The sequence below is a fragment of the Mixophyes fleayi genome, chromosome 2, assembly GCF_038048845.1.
Source record: "Mixophyes fleayi isolate aMixFle1 chromosome 2, aMixFle1.hap1, whole genome shotgun sequence".
Taxonomy (NCBI): domain Eukaryota; kingdom Metazoa; phylum Chordata; class Amphibia; order Anura; family Limnodynastidae; genus Mixophyes; species Mixophyes fleayi.
The window spans coordinates 284,553,593-284,570,074 of NC_134403.1; the positions used below are offsets into that span (position 1 = coordinate 284,553,593).

Sequence of the window (16,482 nt, forward strand, 5' to 3'; positions counted from 1 at the left end):
AAGGTTTTGGTTCCGATTTAGGGTTTTGGGTTCGGATTTATTTTAAAAAAGCATAAAAAGCGCTAAAATCCATTTTTTTTTTGTTTTTTTACACTGCTACGCTTTTATTAACCTCAATAACATTCAATAACAATCATTTCCACTAATTTCCACTCTATTCTGAACACCTCACAATATTGTTTTTAGTCCAAAACGTTGCACCAAGGTAGCTTTCTGGACTGCGTAGTGGAGTGGCCCCGGTACCCAATTTGGTACCGGGGCCACAATACCTCAATTCCACTGCACATATGGCTGCTCCTACATCCTCTGCAGCATATAGAGGGTGTAGTTTGAGCGCGTCACAACCTCTTGTTTGAGGTGATGGCAGGTTCAGGCTTTTCTGATGTTGCTCGAGTCTGCGGTAGGCACTGCAGAATGCCAAAAGTGTCCAGCAATTTTGTGGGCCACCGCAAGCATCTCCTGCACACCCCTGTCACTCTTGAGGTAATGCTGCACCACCAAATTAACGGTGTGGGCAAAACATGGGACGTGCTGGAAATTGCCCATATGTAATGCCCGCACAATGTTACTGGCGTTGTCTGACAGCACAAATCCCCAGGAGAGTCTAAGTGGGGTAAGCCACTGCGAGATTATTTCCCTCAGTTTCTCTAAGAGGTTGTCAGCGTTTTGCCTCTTATTAAAACCTGTGATACACAACGTTGCCTGCCTTGGCACGAGCAGCCGTTGTGGATATGCTGCTACTGATGCAGCTGCTGCTGTTGCTGCGGAAGGCGATGCATCTACCAGTGGGCTGTCACAGTCATATAGTCCTTTGTTTGCCCTGAACCACTTGTCCACATGTTCGTGGTTAAGAGGACAGTGGGTACAACCGCATTTTTCAGAGCACTGAGGACACTTGTTCGTACTTCTCTGTACATCCCGGGTATCGCCTGCCTAGTGAAGTGGAATCTCGACGGGATTTGGTACCGGGGACACAATACCTCCATCAACCGTCTAAATCCCACTCCACTGATGGCGGACACCGGACGCACGTCTAACATCAACATAGCTGTTACAGCCTCAGTTACACGCTTTGCAATAGGGTGACTACTGTCGTACTTTGTGGTCATGGCAAACGACTGTTGGACGGTCAACTGTTTGGTGAAAGACGTAGCGTTCTTGCGACTTCCCCTCTGGGAAGATGACCGACTACCAGCAGCAACAGCAGCAGCGGCAGTAGTAGGCGTACCGCTGCAGGATTCCTCAGATGAATCCCGTATTGAAGAGGACTCTGTCTGGCTGGGGACATGGCCTGCAGGACTAAATCTGATGGAGATCGTGGAGGAAGTTGACGAGGAGGGTGTTGGTGGTGTGTATCCAACAGGACCAAGGGATTTTGGTGTCCCTGGACTGCTGACGGTCCTGGCCACAGGTCCTGAACTAAACACTGAATTATGAAGGTTCTTCAGGTGACGTATAAGGGAGGATGTCCCTAGGTGGCTAATATCCTTACCCCTGCTTGTTTTAGCTTTACATAAGCTACATATGGCCATACATTTGTTGTCCGGATTGGGATAAAAATAACTCCAGACAGAAGAGGTGGATTTTTTGGTCTTCTGACCAGGCATGACGATGGGCTTTTTCATCCCATGGACAACAACTGTTTCCCCCCCTGGTGGCTCATTTATGATAACCACATCAGCATGCTCCTCGTCAAGTTCCTCCTCAGCGCCAGCTACATCAATATCCTCCTCCCGATGTACAACATTCACACCTTCATTCGCCAAATCTGTAACTGGACTGTTGGTGATTCTTCCAGCATATGCAGAGGGTGTGCTGCAAATAGTGGAAGGAGCCACCTCTTCCCCTACAGTGATGGGAAGGTCATGCTTCGCAACCACCAACACCCTTGGACTCGCTGGACTTGGACTAGTTGTTGGTGACAGCTTAAGTCTCTTAAATTTGTTAGAGGGGGGGGGGGGGGGAGGAGTGCTTAGATCCATGGGTGAAGCTGAACCACTAGTCATGAACACGGGCCAGGGCCTAAGCCGTTCCTTGCCACTCCGTGTCATAAATGGCATATTGGCAAGTTTACGTTTCTCCTCAGATGATTTTAATTTTCTTTTTTTGCTAAGTTCTGTCAACTTTGGGTTTTTGGATTTTACATACCCTATACTATGAGATTGGGCATCGCCCTTGGCAGACGACGTTGATGCCATTTCAGCGTCTATGTCAATGTCTTGACTAGTGGCAGCAGCTTCAGCATTAGGAGGAAGTGGGTCTTGATCTTTCCCTACTTTATCCCCCTAAACCACACACACTTTGGAACTACAGAAACAATGAACATAGTAATAGAAATGGCAGTTCCTCTTTTTTGGGACTGCAAGAATATATTGCTCTATAATATTTTTTATACTTTTTCAATTATTTTTTTTACATTTTTTTAAAGATTTTTGGCTAATTAACAAATTGCTATGGACTTATCAGAAACAAATACAGGACAAAAGTACCACTGGACTCAGCAGCACAGACACTGGCCAAAGCACCACTGGAATCAGCAGGACAGAGCATTGGAAAAAGTACTACTGGACTCAGCAGGACAAAGCACCACTTGAATAAAGTAATCAGCAGGACAGAGCACTGGACAAAGTACTAATGGACTCAGCAGGACAAAGCACCACTTGAATAAAGTAATCAGCAGGACAGAGCACATCAACCTCCCTCTTCAGTAACCACAGGGAGAATGAAGATGGCGGCCGCGAGCGGGGCATTTATGAGATCAGAGTCTCGCGAGATCCGACGCGAGACTTGGATGTCATAGCCTCGTTTTGCATTCCTTGAGCGGCCGGAAGTACCCGAACAGTGCTCGGATCCCGTCGGATCCGCACTGTTCGGGTGGGCTCGGATTAGCGAAATCCCAGCCCACTCATCTCTAGTTATTAGTAATCAAAAACTAGAAACAATCTGTCTAGATGTATCTTAGCAACACTACTAGTATAGTGTACATTTTAGAGAAAGATGTAATAATGTTGTGGCTTTTGTCTGAAAAAATAAACACAATGTGGGAGAGTCTATATTGACCCTAGCTCATTAATGGCCTACAAAACACATTCTAGAAAATATACCACATACAGATCTTCAAGAACACAAATACAACGCAGAAATAAAACATTCTGCTTAAACTCACTAGTGAAAAAAAAAAAAGATATCCCTTGGCAAACAGTTCAAGCTGCGGTCCTAGACTTTGTATTCTAACATGCAGTATTACTATCCATATAGTGTATGTAAACTAACATGCTTAAGAGGTGAAAATAAATAACATTAACCATGTTAGTCCACAATAAGCTGCATGAAATGAGTCAAAAGATATAATCAAAATTGCATTTACCAATAAAATGCACACTTCAATAACATAGGAAAACAGTACTACTATTTAGAATAAAGCTTCAAAATAAAAAATATTTTTCTCAATTTTTAACAAGTATTTTTTTTAAAAAGATAAAAAAAATGCACAAAACCTACCCACCATACTGAACTGTGATGTTAAGATGCAGACAGCATCCGTTCATTAAAAAAAAATTCTATTGCATTATTACTCAAAGTCAAATGGTATGTTGCAATGACACTAAACATGTGACTGCACAGTAACAATTGTAATTAAGTTTCTGACAAGCAATTCAAGAGAAAATACACTAGCTTCTCACAAGGACTTTCAGAAAGAAAAAGCATCTAGGAATACACCGCAGATCTGACATTTCATATTTTTGGGGAGAACTATAGGGCAGATACTATAACCCATTCACACTTTTATAACACAAAGTACAGGAGGAGTACAGAACAGTAGCTGTTTTCCATACTAACCAAAGAAACTGCAAGATCAAGCTGCAGTGTTAATATTGTGATTAAACAAATTAAGATGTCACAACATTCCACACAACACATGGCCAGCACACTGACTTCAGAAACAAATTCACCGTTTAGGAAAAATATAAAACCCAAGAAAGCAACAGTGTTATGACACCCGAGACAAAGCAATAAAGTTCAGCATGGTATCAGTAGTGTTGTTTTCCCCACACACACACTAGTCGCCACACGGACAGAAGGCAGCATTTGTGATCTTAGCTATTTAATACTACTCTACAACAAGATAGAAAACAAAGGCTATATTTATGTTTAACAACAGCTGGCTCACATCAACATATGCTGTGTTTAGAAAGCATCCTCCAAACCAGCAGTGCAGCACCGTCTGCTCACTGGGAACATCACATGTTATGTGCCAGTGCAGGGCACCACTCATGTTACACTGCCCCACAGTACGCTACTCTCCCGCATGCGGCCTCTCACCTTGCTGGATGTCCCCGTTACTGCCGCCGGGAAGCGGGACACTAAGCTGCCTCTCAGGATCCGGTAGGCAGCGGCGGCAGAAGGAGTGCAAGCAAGGCAGCAGCTTAGGCTCCGACTCCCGGCACTGTAGGCTCTGTTTGCACACCGCACATGTATCCAGCAGGTTCACCACTCCGGACGACGTGGAGGATGAGGCAGAAGAAGAAGAGGCCGCGGAGGAGGAGGGGGCCGGGCTCTCCTCAGCCGGCGTAGCCACTGGCACAGCTGGGGCCGCAGCTTTATCACCGTTCTCTGCCTCCTCCATAGCCTGGGCCTCGGTTCCCGCAGTGCTCCCGTCCTGTCCGCTGCCATTGTTATTGTTGTTGCTGCTCACAGAGCCGTCCGTCTCCCCGCCACCGCCTCCTTTGTTGTCCGCCATATTTTTCCTCTTTGAACCCCTGAACTGACCGCTTCGCGACGCCACCAACGCACGTACACTACGCCGCCGCAATGAGGGCCACCCTCTAAACCCTTTTCCCTCCCCTCCTTCGCCTCTAACGGCCACGGCGGAGTGACGTCACTGGGGACGTGAGGGACAGTGTGCATAGCGCAGGCGCGGTGCAGGGAAGGACTAGGTGGCGGAGTGAGTCTGCGCAGAATGGGGAGATCGGTGCTTGCGCTTGGTGACTCCCGCACGTTGATACTCCATCCTAGAGAACACTAGGGACACTTCATAGAACATACAAATGTATGATTGCATATTTTATTATTTATACTCTGCTTACAATCCCAATATCCCACCTCTTTCCCTGTGCAAAATCAGGGGTGTCCTGCATAACATCGGAGTAACTGAGCCATACATAAGTATAACCAGTGTGCTTTAAAATTGATATGCAGAGAGTTGATGTGAGTGAGTTCTCTGTACATCGCTGCGGAATTAGTGCCGTTATATAAATAAATAAATGATGATGAATAATATCAATTTATTTGGAACTTTGTAAGGAGATATTATCGGAACTTTTGCAAATTGAACATTTGTCATTGCGAAACTAAATACTGACAGAAAAGCTATCCAGGAACTTTTGCATGGTTGAAGCTTTGAGTTTCTATCTTTTGCTAATTTTGAGATATTTAACTGTTAAAAGGTGACATTAAAGAAACGTGAGAAGTGCATGCACTGTGTTAACGTGAGGAGAGGCAGAGCCATCACTTAAAATTTTAGCAACTGGGGGCCTATTTATCAAACATTCCCCCTGTGTTAAACCAGTTTTCGGGGGGTTTACTATGCTATGTATTATTGGATATCTGCTGCTTTGCATTTCCTATCATTCTTCTGAGCACTCCCCATAACAGTCTATGTCCCATTACTTTTGGTGCCTTAAAAAGTGGGAGACACATATAGAAACATATAGTAATACCTACACCGTTCACCTGATTTGGATGTAAATACCCTCAAATTAAAGCTGAAAGTCTGCAGTTAAAGCACATCTTGTTAGTTTCATTTCAAATCCATTGTGGTGGTGTATAGAGCCCAATATATGAGAATTGTGTCATGTCCCAATATTTATGGACCTAACTGTATATATATATATATATATATATATATATTTATATATATATGTGTGTGTGTGTTTATATATATATATGTCTATATATATATATATATATATATATATATATATATATATATAGTGCTAGTATGAAGACTGGGTTATATATCATCCTAAACTAAGTAGTATATTTAGTGGAGAAAAACAGTGCTTTTGGTGTACGACTATTAGCAGTGGAACCCAAAAAAAAATTAGATTCTATGGGCCTGAGTCATTAAGGGGAGTAAAGCATAAAAAAGGAGTAACTTTTTATCTGGGCAAAACCATGTTGCATTGCAGGGGAAGGTAAATGTAAAATGTGGGGACAGATTTATATTTTGGGTAGGGCTTGTCCTAGATCAACCTTAAATTTCAGTGTACAAATAAAGCTATTAAGTATTTGTGTGCTAGATGGAAAAACAGCCAGTATTCAAGTTATGTGCAAAATAATAAACTAATTGCACCCCTTGCATCGTAGCATGGTTTGTCCCAGAGAACATTTACTCCTTTTTTTGCCTTACTTTCCTTAATGACTCAGGCCCTATGTGATAATCAACAGCAGAATCCCTCCAATAAAACACTATATCATACTTGGCAACTCTCCCGGAATGTCCGGGAAACTCCCACATTTTGGGTGGGTCTCCCGGACTCCCGGGAGAGTATGACAAAATCCGGCATCTGCCAAATTAGGGCCAAAAGACGGCGATTCTCGGGTATCGCGGCATTTGGCCCCGCCCCCACTGTAAAATGACGCGTTTGCGTCATTACGTCACGGGGGACGGGTCCAAAATGATGCGATTTTGGAGCCCCGCCCCCCCCCCGCACGCCCACCTCCCCCACGGCAGCTCCCGGAAGGCAATGGCAGCAAGTCGATAAGTATGCACTATATTCTAAACTTTTTTTGTATTTTTAATACTGAAATTGTTAAGGATCATTCAGTGACATCTATATTAAGTGGGGAAAAAAGGTGTTTGCGTGAGAAGTTTTTTCTGGGCATTTTCAACATTTAGCAACTGCATGTAGAGCATCGTAGAGGTCATGCCACCAACTGAATTTCTAATTAAGTTTTCACTTTTTCACTTCTATCCAACTCTAGTATATGAGATTGGTCCTCATAACAATGCACTTCACTTCACTTTTTTGTCCATCAGTAATGTTAGGGTAATTTTACCTCTCCTTTATCAAGTCCCTTCAGATATCAGTGAGATAAGATGCTGGTTAACCAGGAGATCAGTAATCAAGACACAGACATACCAATGTCAAGATAGAACTGAGCTGGGCTCGTTTATTTCTGGCATACATTTATACATGAAAAAGCGTTTGATCTGGTTATAGAACAAAAACACATGATTGATATTTTCCTGAGTAAATATAAATCTTCTGACAAAGCTAGTTAGTTCTCTTCATGTCACTTTTATGGGTTCTTATCAACTTTCACTGGAGCCAGTACTCCCAATGTCCTCATCATCCATTATCCCATGTCCTAGGCCTCCATCCGGGGTCTTTGAGATAGTTCAAGGCTGGAGCTGGTGATTACACTGAATGTATTTTTAAGGCAAATACCAAGATTTTTAACTCCTTCACATATCATTATTACCATCATCATTGAGAACCTAGAAATGCTCTCACAATCTCCCTCCTTTTAATAATATATATAAAAGGTTAAAAATGTTAAGGCCTGAAATGGTGACACCTAACGCAGCCCAGACTACTTTTGTACAGTCTCTTGTGAGAAAGCAAGGGTCTTTCACCATTCACCCAGGACCGAGTACAGATATCAGCACTTCTGCCCCTGTTTATTCAAAAAGTATCTTTTCTTCATGCCTCTGCTGTAATCTCTGTATATCTTTTCTGAAAGTACATGACATATACCAGTTCCATCCTATCAATATGATCAATACCACAGTGATAATGAGTAGTGGGTGTAATGCCCATACACAAACACTAGTGTTATGCTGCAACATACATGTTTGAAATACTGCAGTTTGTTGTGGGCAAACAGGTCCCATGTCTGTGTTATCACAGAGATCTAGGTTATGTGTCCAGTGTGACCAGCGTCGTCTTGCAGTGTGATGGGTGCACCCAGGAGTCTCGGTTCTGGAGTTTCACTGATGTGGGGGTGGTCAGCAAGACCTGATACGGACCCTCGAACCTTGGTTCAAAAGTTCTCCTCACGTGTTTCTTTAAGTACACCCAATCGCCAGGTTTCAGCTTATGCGGCTGTAGGTCTGAATCAGACTCTGGAAGTGAAGAAAATGCTAGAACATACAAATAGTTCAAATGGTCAGTTAGACTTCTCATATATAGTAAAATCTCCATGTTTATGTTGTAATTGCTGTGGATAATAACACCCTGTCTTTGCTAGTGTTCCAAAAAGTATTTCATAAGGAGACCGCTTGCTATTCCTATTTGGCACAGTTCTTACACTGAACAAGGCTATGGGCAGGCATTCTGGCCATGGTTTTTTTTTTATTATTAGTTCAGCTATGATTTTCTGAATCTTCAGTTTCAATGTCCCATTCAACCTTTCTACTCGCCCACTAACCTGTGGTCTGTACGGCACATGAAAAGCTTGCTGTATGCCTAGATCTGTCATTATGTGTTGCATTATTTCCCCTGTGAAGTGTGTGCCTCTATCTGATTCAATTACCTCAGGGACACCATACCTGCACACAATCTAACCAATCAGTCTTTATGCAGTTGCTTTTGCTGTTGCCTTGGCTACTGGCCAAGTCTCCGGTCATTTACTGAAAAGATCTGTACAGACTAGAACATATTCATATATTCCAGATTAAGGCAGTTGTATATAGTCTATCTGTAGTCTTTGAAAAGGATAAAAGGCATTTGAAGTTGTACCTTGTGACGTTTTTACCCTTTTTCCTGGATTTGAAGTTCCACAGATCCAGCAGGCCTGAACATAGTCTGTAGCAGCATTATTGAATCCTGGAGCTATCCAATGCTGATGGACCCCGCTAGTCATCTGTTCCTTCCACAGGTGTGGCTGTCCATGAGCTATCTGTGACATGGAAGGGAACAAAACCTGTAGAAGACAAAGTTTATCATTCAGTTTCCACATACCAGCGCAATCTTCTTGTGCTCCTAATCGTTTTCATCTTTCTTTCTCCAATGGTCCTGTTTGTTGTTGAAACTTTTTAAGATCAGTGTAGTCAGACATTTCTTTCTGTACTGTGTATACTTCTCTTTCAGGTTTTCTCTTACCCACCTTTTTTTTTTTCCTGCATCTGCGCAACGTGTTCCCTTTTGAAACAAAAGTCTCATTCCTTGTATGTGCTTCTATTTTAATTACAGCAACCTTGTGTGGCAATTGCAATGCTCTAAACAAGTTTCTTATTAGACTGGCATGCTGTGCGTCCTTACCACTAGAGGTCTTGAAATCTCTGCTCTTCCATATTGGACCAAAGTCCTGCGTCACTCTCCAAGCATACCTGGCATCCGTGTAGATATTGGCAGTGGTTCCTTCTGCATATTCCAATGCCTTGAGTGCTATCAGTTCAGCAGCTTGTGCTGACAGTATCGATGGTAGTGGTCCTGAGTCAACTACTTCATTTTCTGTAGTCACCGCGTATCCTGTAAATGGGGATCCATTATCATAATACCTGGAACCATCTACAAAAAGTTCATACACAGCATTAGACAAGGAAGAGTCTGTGCTTTCATATCCATAAGAGCGAGGCAATCATGTGAAAAAGAAAAATTGTGGTTAATATTTTCACCCAATTCATCGTCATCACCTTCACTATCACAATGTCTTTCTTCTGACGGCTTTTGTTCTTCACTATTATTCCCTCCTTTTGAATCTTGAGATTCATACAATAGGGGTAACAATGTTGCTGGATTTAATACTGTGCACCGTTTGACTGTGACATGTGAAGCACTTAACAATGCTACCTCGTACTTAGTGAGTCTGGCTGCTGAAAGGTGTTTTTACCTGTTGTATCGCTTGTACTCTTTGTGGCGTCAGATGTTTAGTGCCATGTGAAATGCAGTGTTCTAAGAAAATTACCTTCTGTGCTGCTTGGGGCTTGGATTTGGACACTCTGCTGTCCTGCTGGGCCAAAAAGGTTAGTAGAGAACCAGTTTCTTCTTTACACTGTTGATCACTATCAGCAGCTATCAACAAGTCATCAACATACGGCAGTAGTCGGGTAGTTTCAGGATAATGTGGTAACCAACCTTGTAAGACACTTGACATTGTGTCAGAGAATTCTGAAGGTCTGGTTGCCCCTCCCTGGGGCAATCTGGTCCAGCAGTATTGTGTCCCTTCATGCGTAAAAGCCAGCATTTTCTGTGAATCGTTAGTTATTGGTACAGAAAAGAAAGCATTTGCTAGATCTATAACTAAACCGCATTGATGTAACAGGAATTTGGTTCAGCAAGGTATGTGGGTTTGGGACAATGGGTGCGTTCATAACCAGTCGTTTATTTATTTCTCTGAGTGTCACGGGCACTAGGAGTCTTTGCCCAGGATATCACCAGATGATGGACTTACCAGAGTAATATAGTTGGTACTATGGTTCTCTGGTAGCAGGGTGACAACGGAACAGGAGAAACAGCAGATGGTGAGAGAATGCTCGAGGAAAGTCTATGACTAGCAGCAACTGGTAATGAGTAGATGAATGTACACGAGGAACCAGATGGACAAGGAAACGTGAGGAAAGTCAGTGGTCTGCGTATAGCAAGTTGTACCACTGCTATAGTGAGGAGGAATGTCAAGGAGTAGCGAGGAGGTAGTGAGAGTCAGCGGTCTGCGTATAGCAAGTTGTACCGCTGTCTATAGTAAAGGAATGGAATCCAGGTGAAGTAGGTAACGGGGAAGTCAGTGGTCTGCGTATAGCAAGTTGTACCACTGCTTATGTGAGAGGATACTTGAAACTGGTGTCACAGGGAACAGGAGTCAGTGGTCTGCGTCAGCAAGTTGTACCACTGCTATATATATGTGAAGAGGGGCACGAGGAGATGAATGTAAAGCAGAGTATACACGGGGTACACAGAACTTGATCCCACGATGATATCCACAATACAATGATAACTGACAAGCACTGCTTGAAGTATACAAAGTCACAATAGCTATCCAGGCAATAGGAAACAAAGTCAATGGTAACAATAGCTTCAGTGGATAGGAGGCTCCGGAGGAGAACACAACTCAGTCCAGATGGATATGCAATACAAAAGCAAAGTCAATGGAAAGTATGCATACCGCGGTTCAGGAGAGCAGGCTGTCAGAGAGACGTGCAGGGATACCTGAACGGCTGAAGGCCGGCAGGAGGAGAGACCACTGGAGGGTGGAAGCGGTAATCAGGTTGGTGCAGCGCACGGCAGGTAATCCTGAATCAACGAAGCAATACTCAGGAAGTAGTAGTAAGTGGAACTGGAAACATGAAGAACACGGGAGAGTTGAGGCTGACTGGTATCCAGTAGTAGTGGTGGAGGCAGCGGAGAGAAGGCACGCTGAACACGGGAGAGTAGAGGCGGTCTGGAACCCTGTAGTAGTAACGGAGGCAGCGAAGAGCTGACACGATAAACACAGGAGCGTTGAGACGATCAGGAACTCTGTAGTAGTAACGGAGGCAGCGGATAGGAATCAGCTGAGTGCAGGCACGATGAACACAGGAGAGTTGAAACGAACAGGAGCTCTGTAGTAGTAACGGAGGCAGCGTATAGGAATCAGCTGAGTGCAGGCACGATGAACACAGGAGAGTTGAAATGAACAGGAGCTCTGTAGTAGTAACGGAGGCAGCGGAGAGCTGACACGATAAACCCAGGAGAGTTGAGACGATCAGGAACTCTGTAGTAGTAATGGAGGCAGCGGATAGGAATCAGCTGAGTGCAAGCACGATGAACACAGGAGAGTTGAAGTGGTCTGGAAACCACAATAGCAGTAAACAGGAATCAGCAGAGTGTAGGCACGATGAACACAGGAGAGTTGAAGTGGTCTGGAAACCACAATAGCAGTAAACAGGAATCAGCAGGAGCTGAATACACGAGAAACACAGGAACACCTTCAGAGGCTCATGGGGAATGAGACTCCAAGATCAGGCAACCAGGTAATGATCACAGGTGGTTTAAATAGGGAGGGTTGCCTGATCATCCAATCAACTAAAAGCAACAGGAACTGAAGGTTTGATAAGGGCTGCACATGCGCAGACCCTCAGGATGGCGGACGGCCACGGTTCCTGAACACACGGGAAATGGCACTCACAGTCCGGTGAGTGACAGTACCCCCCCTTTTAAAGGTGGGCACAGAACACCTGGAACCGGGTTTGTCCGGAAACTTGGAATAAAACTTCTTAAGAAGAGCTGGAGCATTGAGATCTTCTACTTTGATCCATGACCGCTCCTCAGGACCAAAGCCCTTCCAATGAACGAGGAAACGAAGAACTCCTCGCGAAATTTTTGCATCCAATATGTGAGTAATCTCAAAGTCCTCCTCCTGATGAACTTGAACTGGCCGAGGTGCTGAAGGAGGGACCAAGAAACGGTTGATGATAAGAGGTTTGAGCAAAGACACATGGAAGGCATTGGAAATACGAAGGTTCTTAGGAAGTAGAAGTTTGAAACAAACTGGATTTATCACTTGAATGATCCTATACGGACCAATAAAACAAGGAGCGAACTTCATAGATGGGACCTTCAAATGAATATTTTTGGTTGATAACCAAACACGATCTCTGATTTTCAGTGGTGGGATAGCCCGTCTCTTTTTATCTGCAAAAGACTTATATTTGGCAGATGTCTTCTTTAAACAGGTTTTGACCTGAGACCAAATATTTTTGAAGGTCTGACAAACAGTCTCTACAGCACGAACTTGTGTGGGAGGGAGGGCAGGAAATTCCGGAAAAGACGGATGGTGACCGTAAACCACAAAGAATGGAGTTTTAGAAGATGACTTATGATACATGTTGTTATGAGCGAATTCAGCCCATGGAAGCAAATCTACCCAGTTGTCTTGGTTGGCTGAAGAGAACATCCTTATAAAAGTCTCAAGATCTTGATTGACCCTTTCGGTTTGTCCGTTTGATTGAGGATGGTAGGAGGATGAGAGTGATAATCGGATACCCAAGGTCTTACAGAGGGCCCACCAGAATCTGGAAACGAATTGTACTCCTCTATCTGAAACAATCTCGGAAGGACATCCATGAATACGGAAGATTTCTTTGATGAAATAATCAGCCAGAGTAGATGAAGAAGGTAAACCGGTCAAAGGAACGAAATGTGCCATCTTCGAAAATCTGTCCACCACTACCCAAATAGTATTGCACTTTTTACTAGGAGGAAGATCAGTAACAAAGTCCATACTAATATGGGTCCACGGCTTGGAAAGAATGGGTAGTGGTTGAAGCAAACCCGCTGGAGTTCTGCGGGGAGTCTTAAACTGGGAACACAAATCACACGCAGCCACAAAATCTTTGACATCTTTCCTCATAGAAGGCCACCAGTAACTTCGAGAAAGAATCTCAAAGGTCTTGCATTCACCAGAGTGTCCAGAAAAACGAGAAGAGTGAAACCACGAAAGGATTTTCTTCCTAAGAGCAGGAGGCACGAGGGTTCTCCCAAATGGTAGCACCTTAGTGGAAGAAGCAGCCAGAGAAACACATTTGGGATCTAATATAGAGTGGTTGGGACCATCTTCAACGTCTGAGGACATCACAAAAGCTCGAGATAGGGCGTCTGCTTTTTTATTTTTCGCAGCTGGTTTGAAGGTTATGATTAGTTCAAAACGAGAAAAGAAAAGAGACCATCTTGCTTGACGAGGATTCAAACATTGAGCAGACTGTAAATATGACAAATTTTTATGATCAGTAAAAATTGTCACAGGATGACGAGCTCCCTCCAACAAATATCTCCATTCCTCTAATGCTACTTTTATAGCCAGCAACTCCTTGTCCCCGATGGTATAATTCTTCTCCGCAGGCAGAAGACCCCGAGAGTAAAAGGCACAAGGATGGAATTTTTGTTGCTCCGATCTTTGGGAGAGAATGGCTCCTAAACCAACATTAGAGGCATCTACCTCTAGGAAGAAGGGAAGCGTCACATCAGGCTGTCGAAGAACAGGAGCAGAGGAGAAGGACTCTTTGAGAAACTGGAAGGCTTGAAGAGCATCAGAGGATCATTGTTTAGTATTGGCCCCTTTACGAGTTAGGGCCACAATAGGAGATGCAATCGAGGAAAAATCTTGAATGAAGCGTCTATAGTAATTGGCAAAACCTAAAAAACGCTGAATTGCACGAAGAGTAGTTGGCTGAGGCCAATGTAACACAGCATTCACCTTTTCTGGGTCCATCTGAAGACCAACTCCGGAGACAATATATCCCAGAAATGGAATGTGGGGCAACTCGAATGAACATTTTTCTAACTTGCAGAATAATGAATTTTTCCGGAGTCTGGAAAGGACCTCTGCCACATGTTGATGATGAGAAGGCAGGTCCTGCGAAAAGATCAATATGTCGTCCAGATAGACGACGACACAAACATATAACAAGTCCCGGAAGATCTTATTAATGAAACCCTGGAAAACAGTGGGGGCATTACATAACCCAAAGGGCATTACTAAATATTCATAATGCCCGTCTCTGGTGTTGAAAGCTGTCTTCCATTCGTCACCGGACCTGATTCGAATTAAATTGTAGGCACCACGAAGATCCAACTTGGTAAAGATCCAGGCTCCCTTGATACGATCAAATAACTCAGTAATTAATGGAATGGGATACCGATTTTTGATAGTTATGGCGTTAAGTCCACGGAAATTTATGCAGCGGCGTAATGACCCATCCTACTTTTTTACGAATAAAAACCCTGCTCCAGCGGGAGAGGTAGAAGGTCGAATAAATCCTCACTGGAGATTCTCTTGAATGTATTCAGATGTAGCTTGAGTTTCAGGTAACGAAAGTGGATACACACGTCCCCTGGGAGGAGTCTTGCCAGGTTGAAGATCAATCGGACAGTCCCACGAACGATGAGGAAGACGTTCAGACTGAGTTTTATCAAATACATCGGCAAAAGAAGCATACTGAGGAGGAAGTCCCGGTGAACAAGGTGAAATGGAGGATTGCTGTATTTTGAGAGGAACGACTTGAGAGAGGCAACGATGATAACATTCAGACCCCAAGACGTAACTTGAGGAGTGTGCCAATCAATCTGAGGAGAGTGACGTTGAAGCCATGGAAGGCCTAATACAATAGGACTGGTAGTAACAGGAAGAATTAAAAATGAAATTTCTTCCTGGTGTAATACACCAATTTGAAGGGTTACTGGAGATGTACTCTGGGTAATGAGACCATTAATTATGCGTGATCCATCGATAGCAGTCACAGTAATAGGTATTTTCAAAGTAATCACTGGTAGGGACCATTGATTCACGAGGGATTTAGAAATAAAATTTCCTGCAGCTCCAGAGTCAATAAGTGCTTGGGACTTAAAGGATTTGGTAGCAAAGGAAACTAACATCAAAAGCACAAACTTTTAATTTCATAGAACATGGAGAGGACTCCAGGGACCCTAACTTCACCTCTCCAGAACTGGTTAGGGCCTGGCATTTCCCGATTTTTTAGGGCATGAATTGAGCATATAAGTAGAATCAGCACAATAGATACAAAGTCTATTTTTTACTCTTCGGTCCCTCTCCTCTGAAGTTAATTTGGAGCGACCTATCTCCATGGGTATCACCAGAGATGAAACTGGGCGAACCTGAGGACTTGAGCGAAGAGGTGCTTTAAATGAAGTTGTTTTTTCAGACTCTCTTTCACGAAATCTCATGTCTACACGGTGACAAAGAGAAATCAAATCTTCTAGAGAAGTAGGTAATTCTTGAGTAGTCAGAGCATCTTTAATTTTATCAGAAAGCCCCTGCCAGAAAGCGGCAATTGACGCTTCAGTGTTCCACTGAAGTTCAGAGGCTAATATCCGAAATTGAATGATGTACTGGCCTACAGTACGAGAACCCTGACGTAGACGGAGGATGCTGGATGCAGTGGAAATAACACGACCAGGTTCATCAAATACACTTCGAAACGTGGAAATAAATTTGGCACTATCTTGCAATAATGGATAATTTCTTTCCCACAGAGGGGAAGCCCATGCGAGAGCTTGTCCGGAAAACAAGGAAATGAGATAGGCCACTCTGGAACGATGAGTAGAGAAATTGTGAGGTTGAAGCTCAAAATGAACTGAGCATTGATTTAGAAAACCCCTGGATGTTTTGGGGTTTCCATCATATTTTGACGGAGTAGGCAGGTGAAGCGGGGAAGCAGTAGACACCTGGGATGGCACTGGGGAAACGGAGGAAGGCACAGGAGCATCAACAGTAGCTGTGATATTTTGCACAGACGTTCTTTGGGAGGCTAACACCTGGTAACATTGCAGCAAATGTTGTTGGCGAACATCCTGTTGTTCAATACGGGTTTAGCTGTAGGTTCCGCACCTGGGTCTGTCATGGCCTGATCTTACTGTCACGGGCACTAGGAGTCTTTGCCCAGGATATCACCAGATGATGGACTTACCAGAGTAATATAGTTCGTACTATGGTTCTCTGGTAGCAGGGTGACAACGGAACAGGAGAAACAGCAGATGGTGA

The 16,482-nt window shown here is 43.7% G+C and overlaps 1 protein-coding gene across 1 annotated transcript in view; it reads right to left on the bottom strand.

Annotated features, from left to right (window-relative positions):
* Positions 1-4,870, bottom strand: part of TRIM33 (tripartite motif containing 33) — a 72,165-nt gene extending 67,295 nt beyond the window's left edge. Inside the window, exon 1 of the mRNA XM_075196293.1 lies at positions 4,324-4,870. Coding sequence (XP_075052394.1) covers positions 4,324-4,741 — 418 coding nt within the window. The 5' untranslated portion in view covers positions 4,742-4,870. The remainder of the gene's footprint in view (positions 1-4,323) is intronic.
* Positions 4,871-16,482: the final 11,612 nt, after the last annotated feature.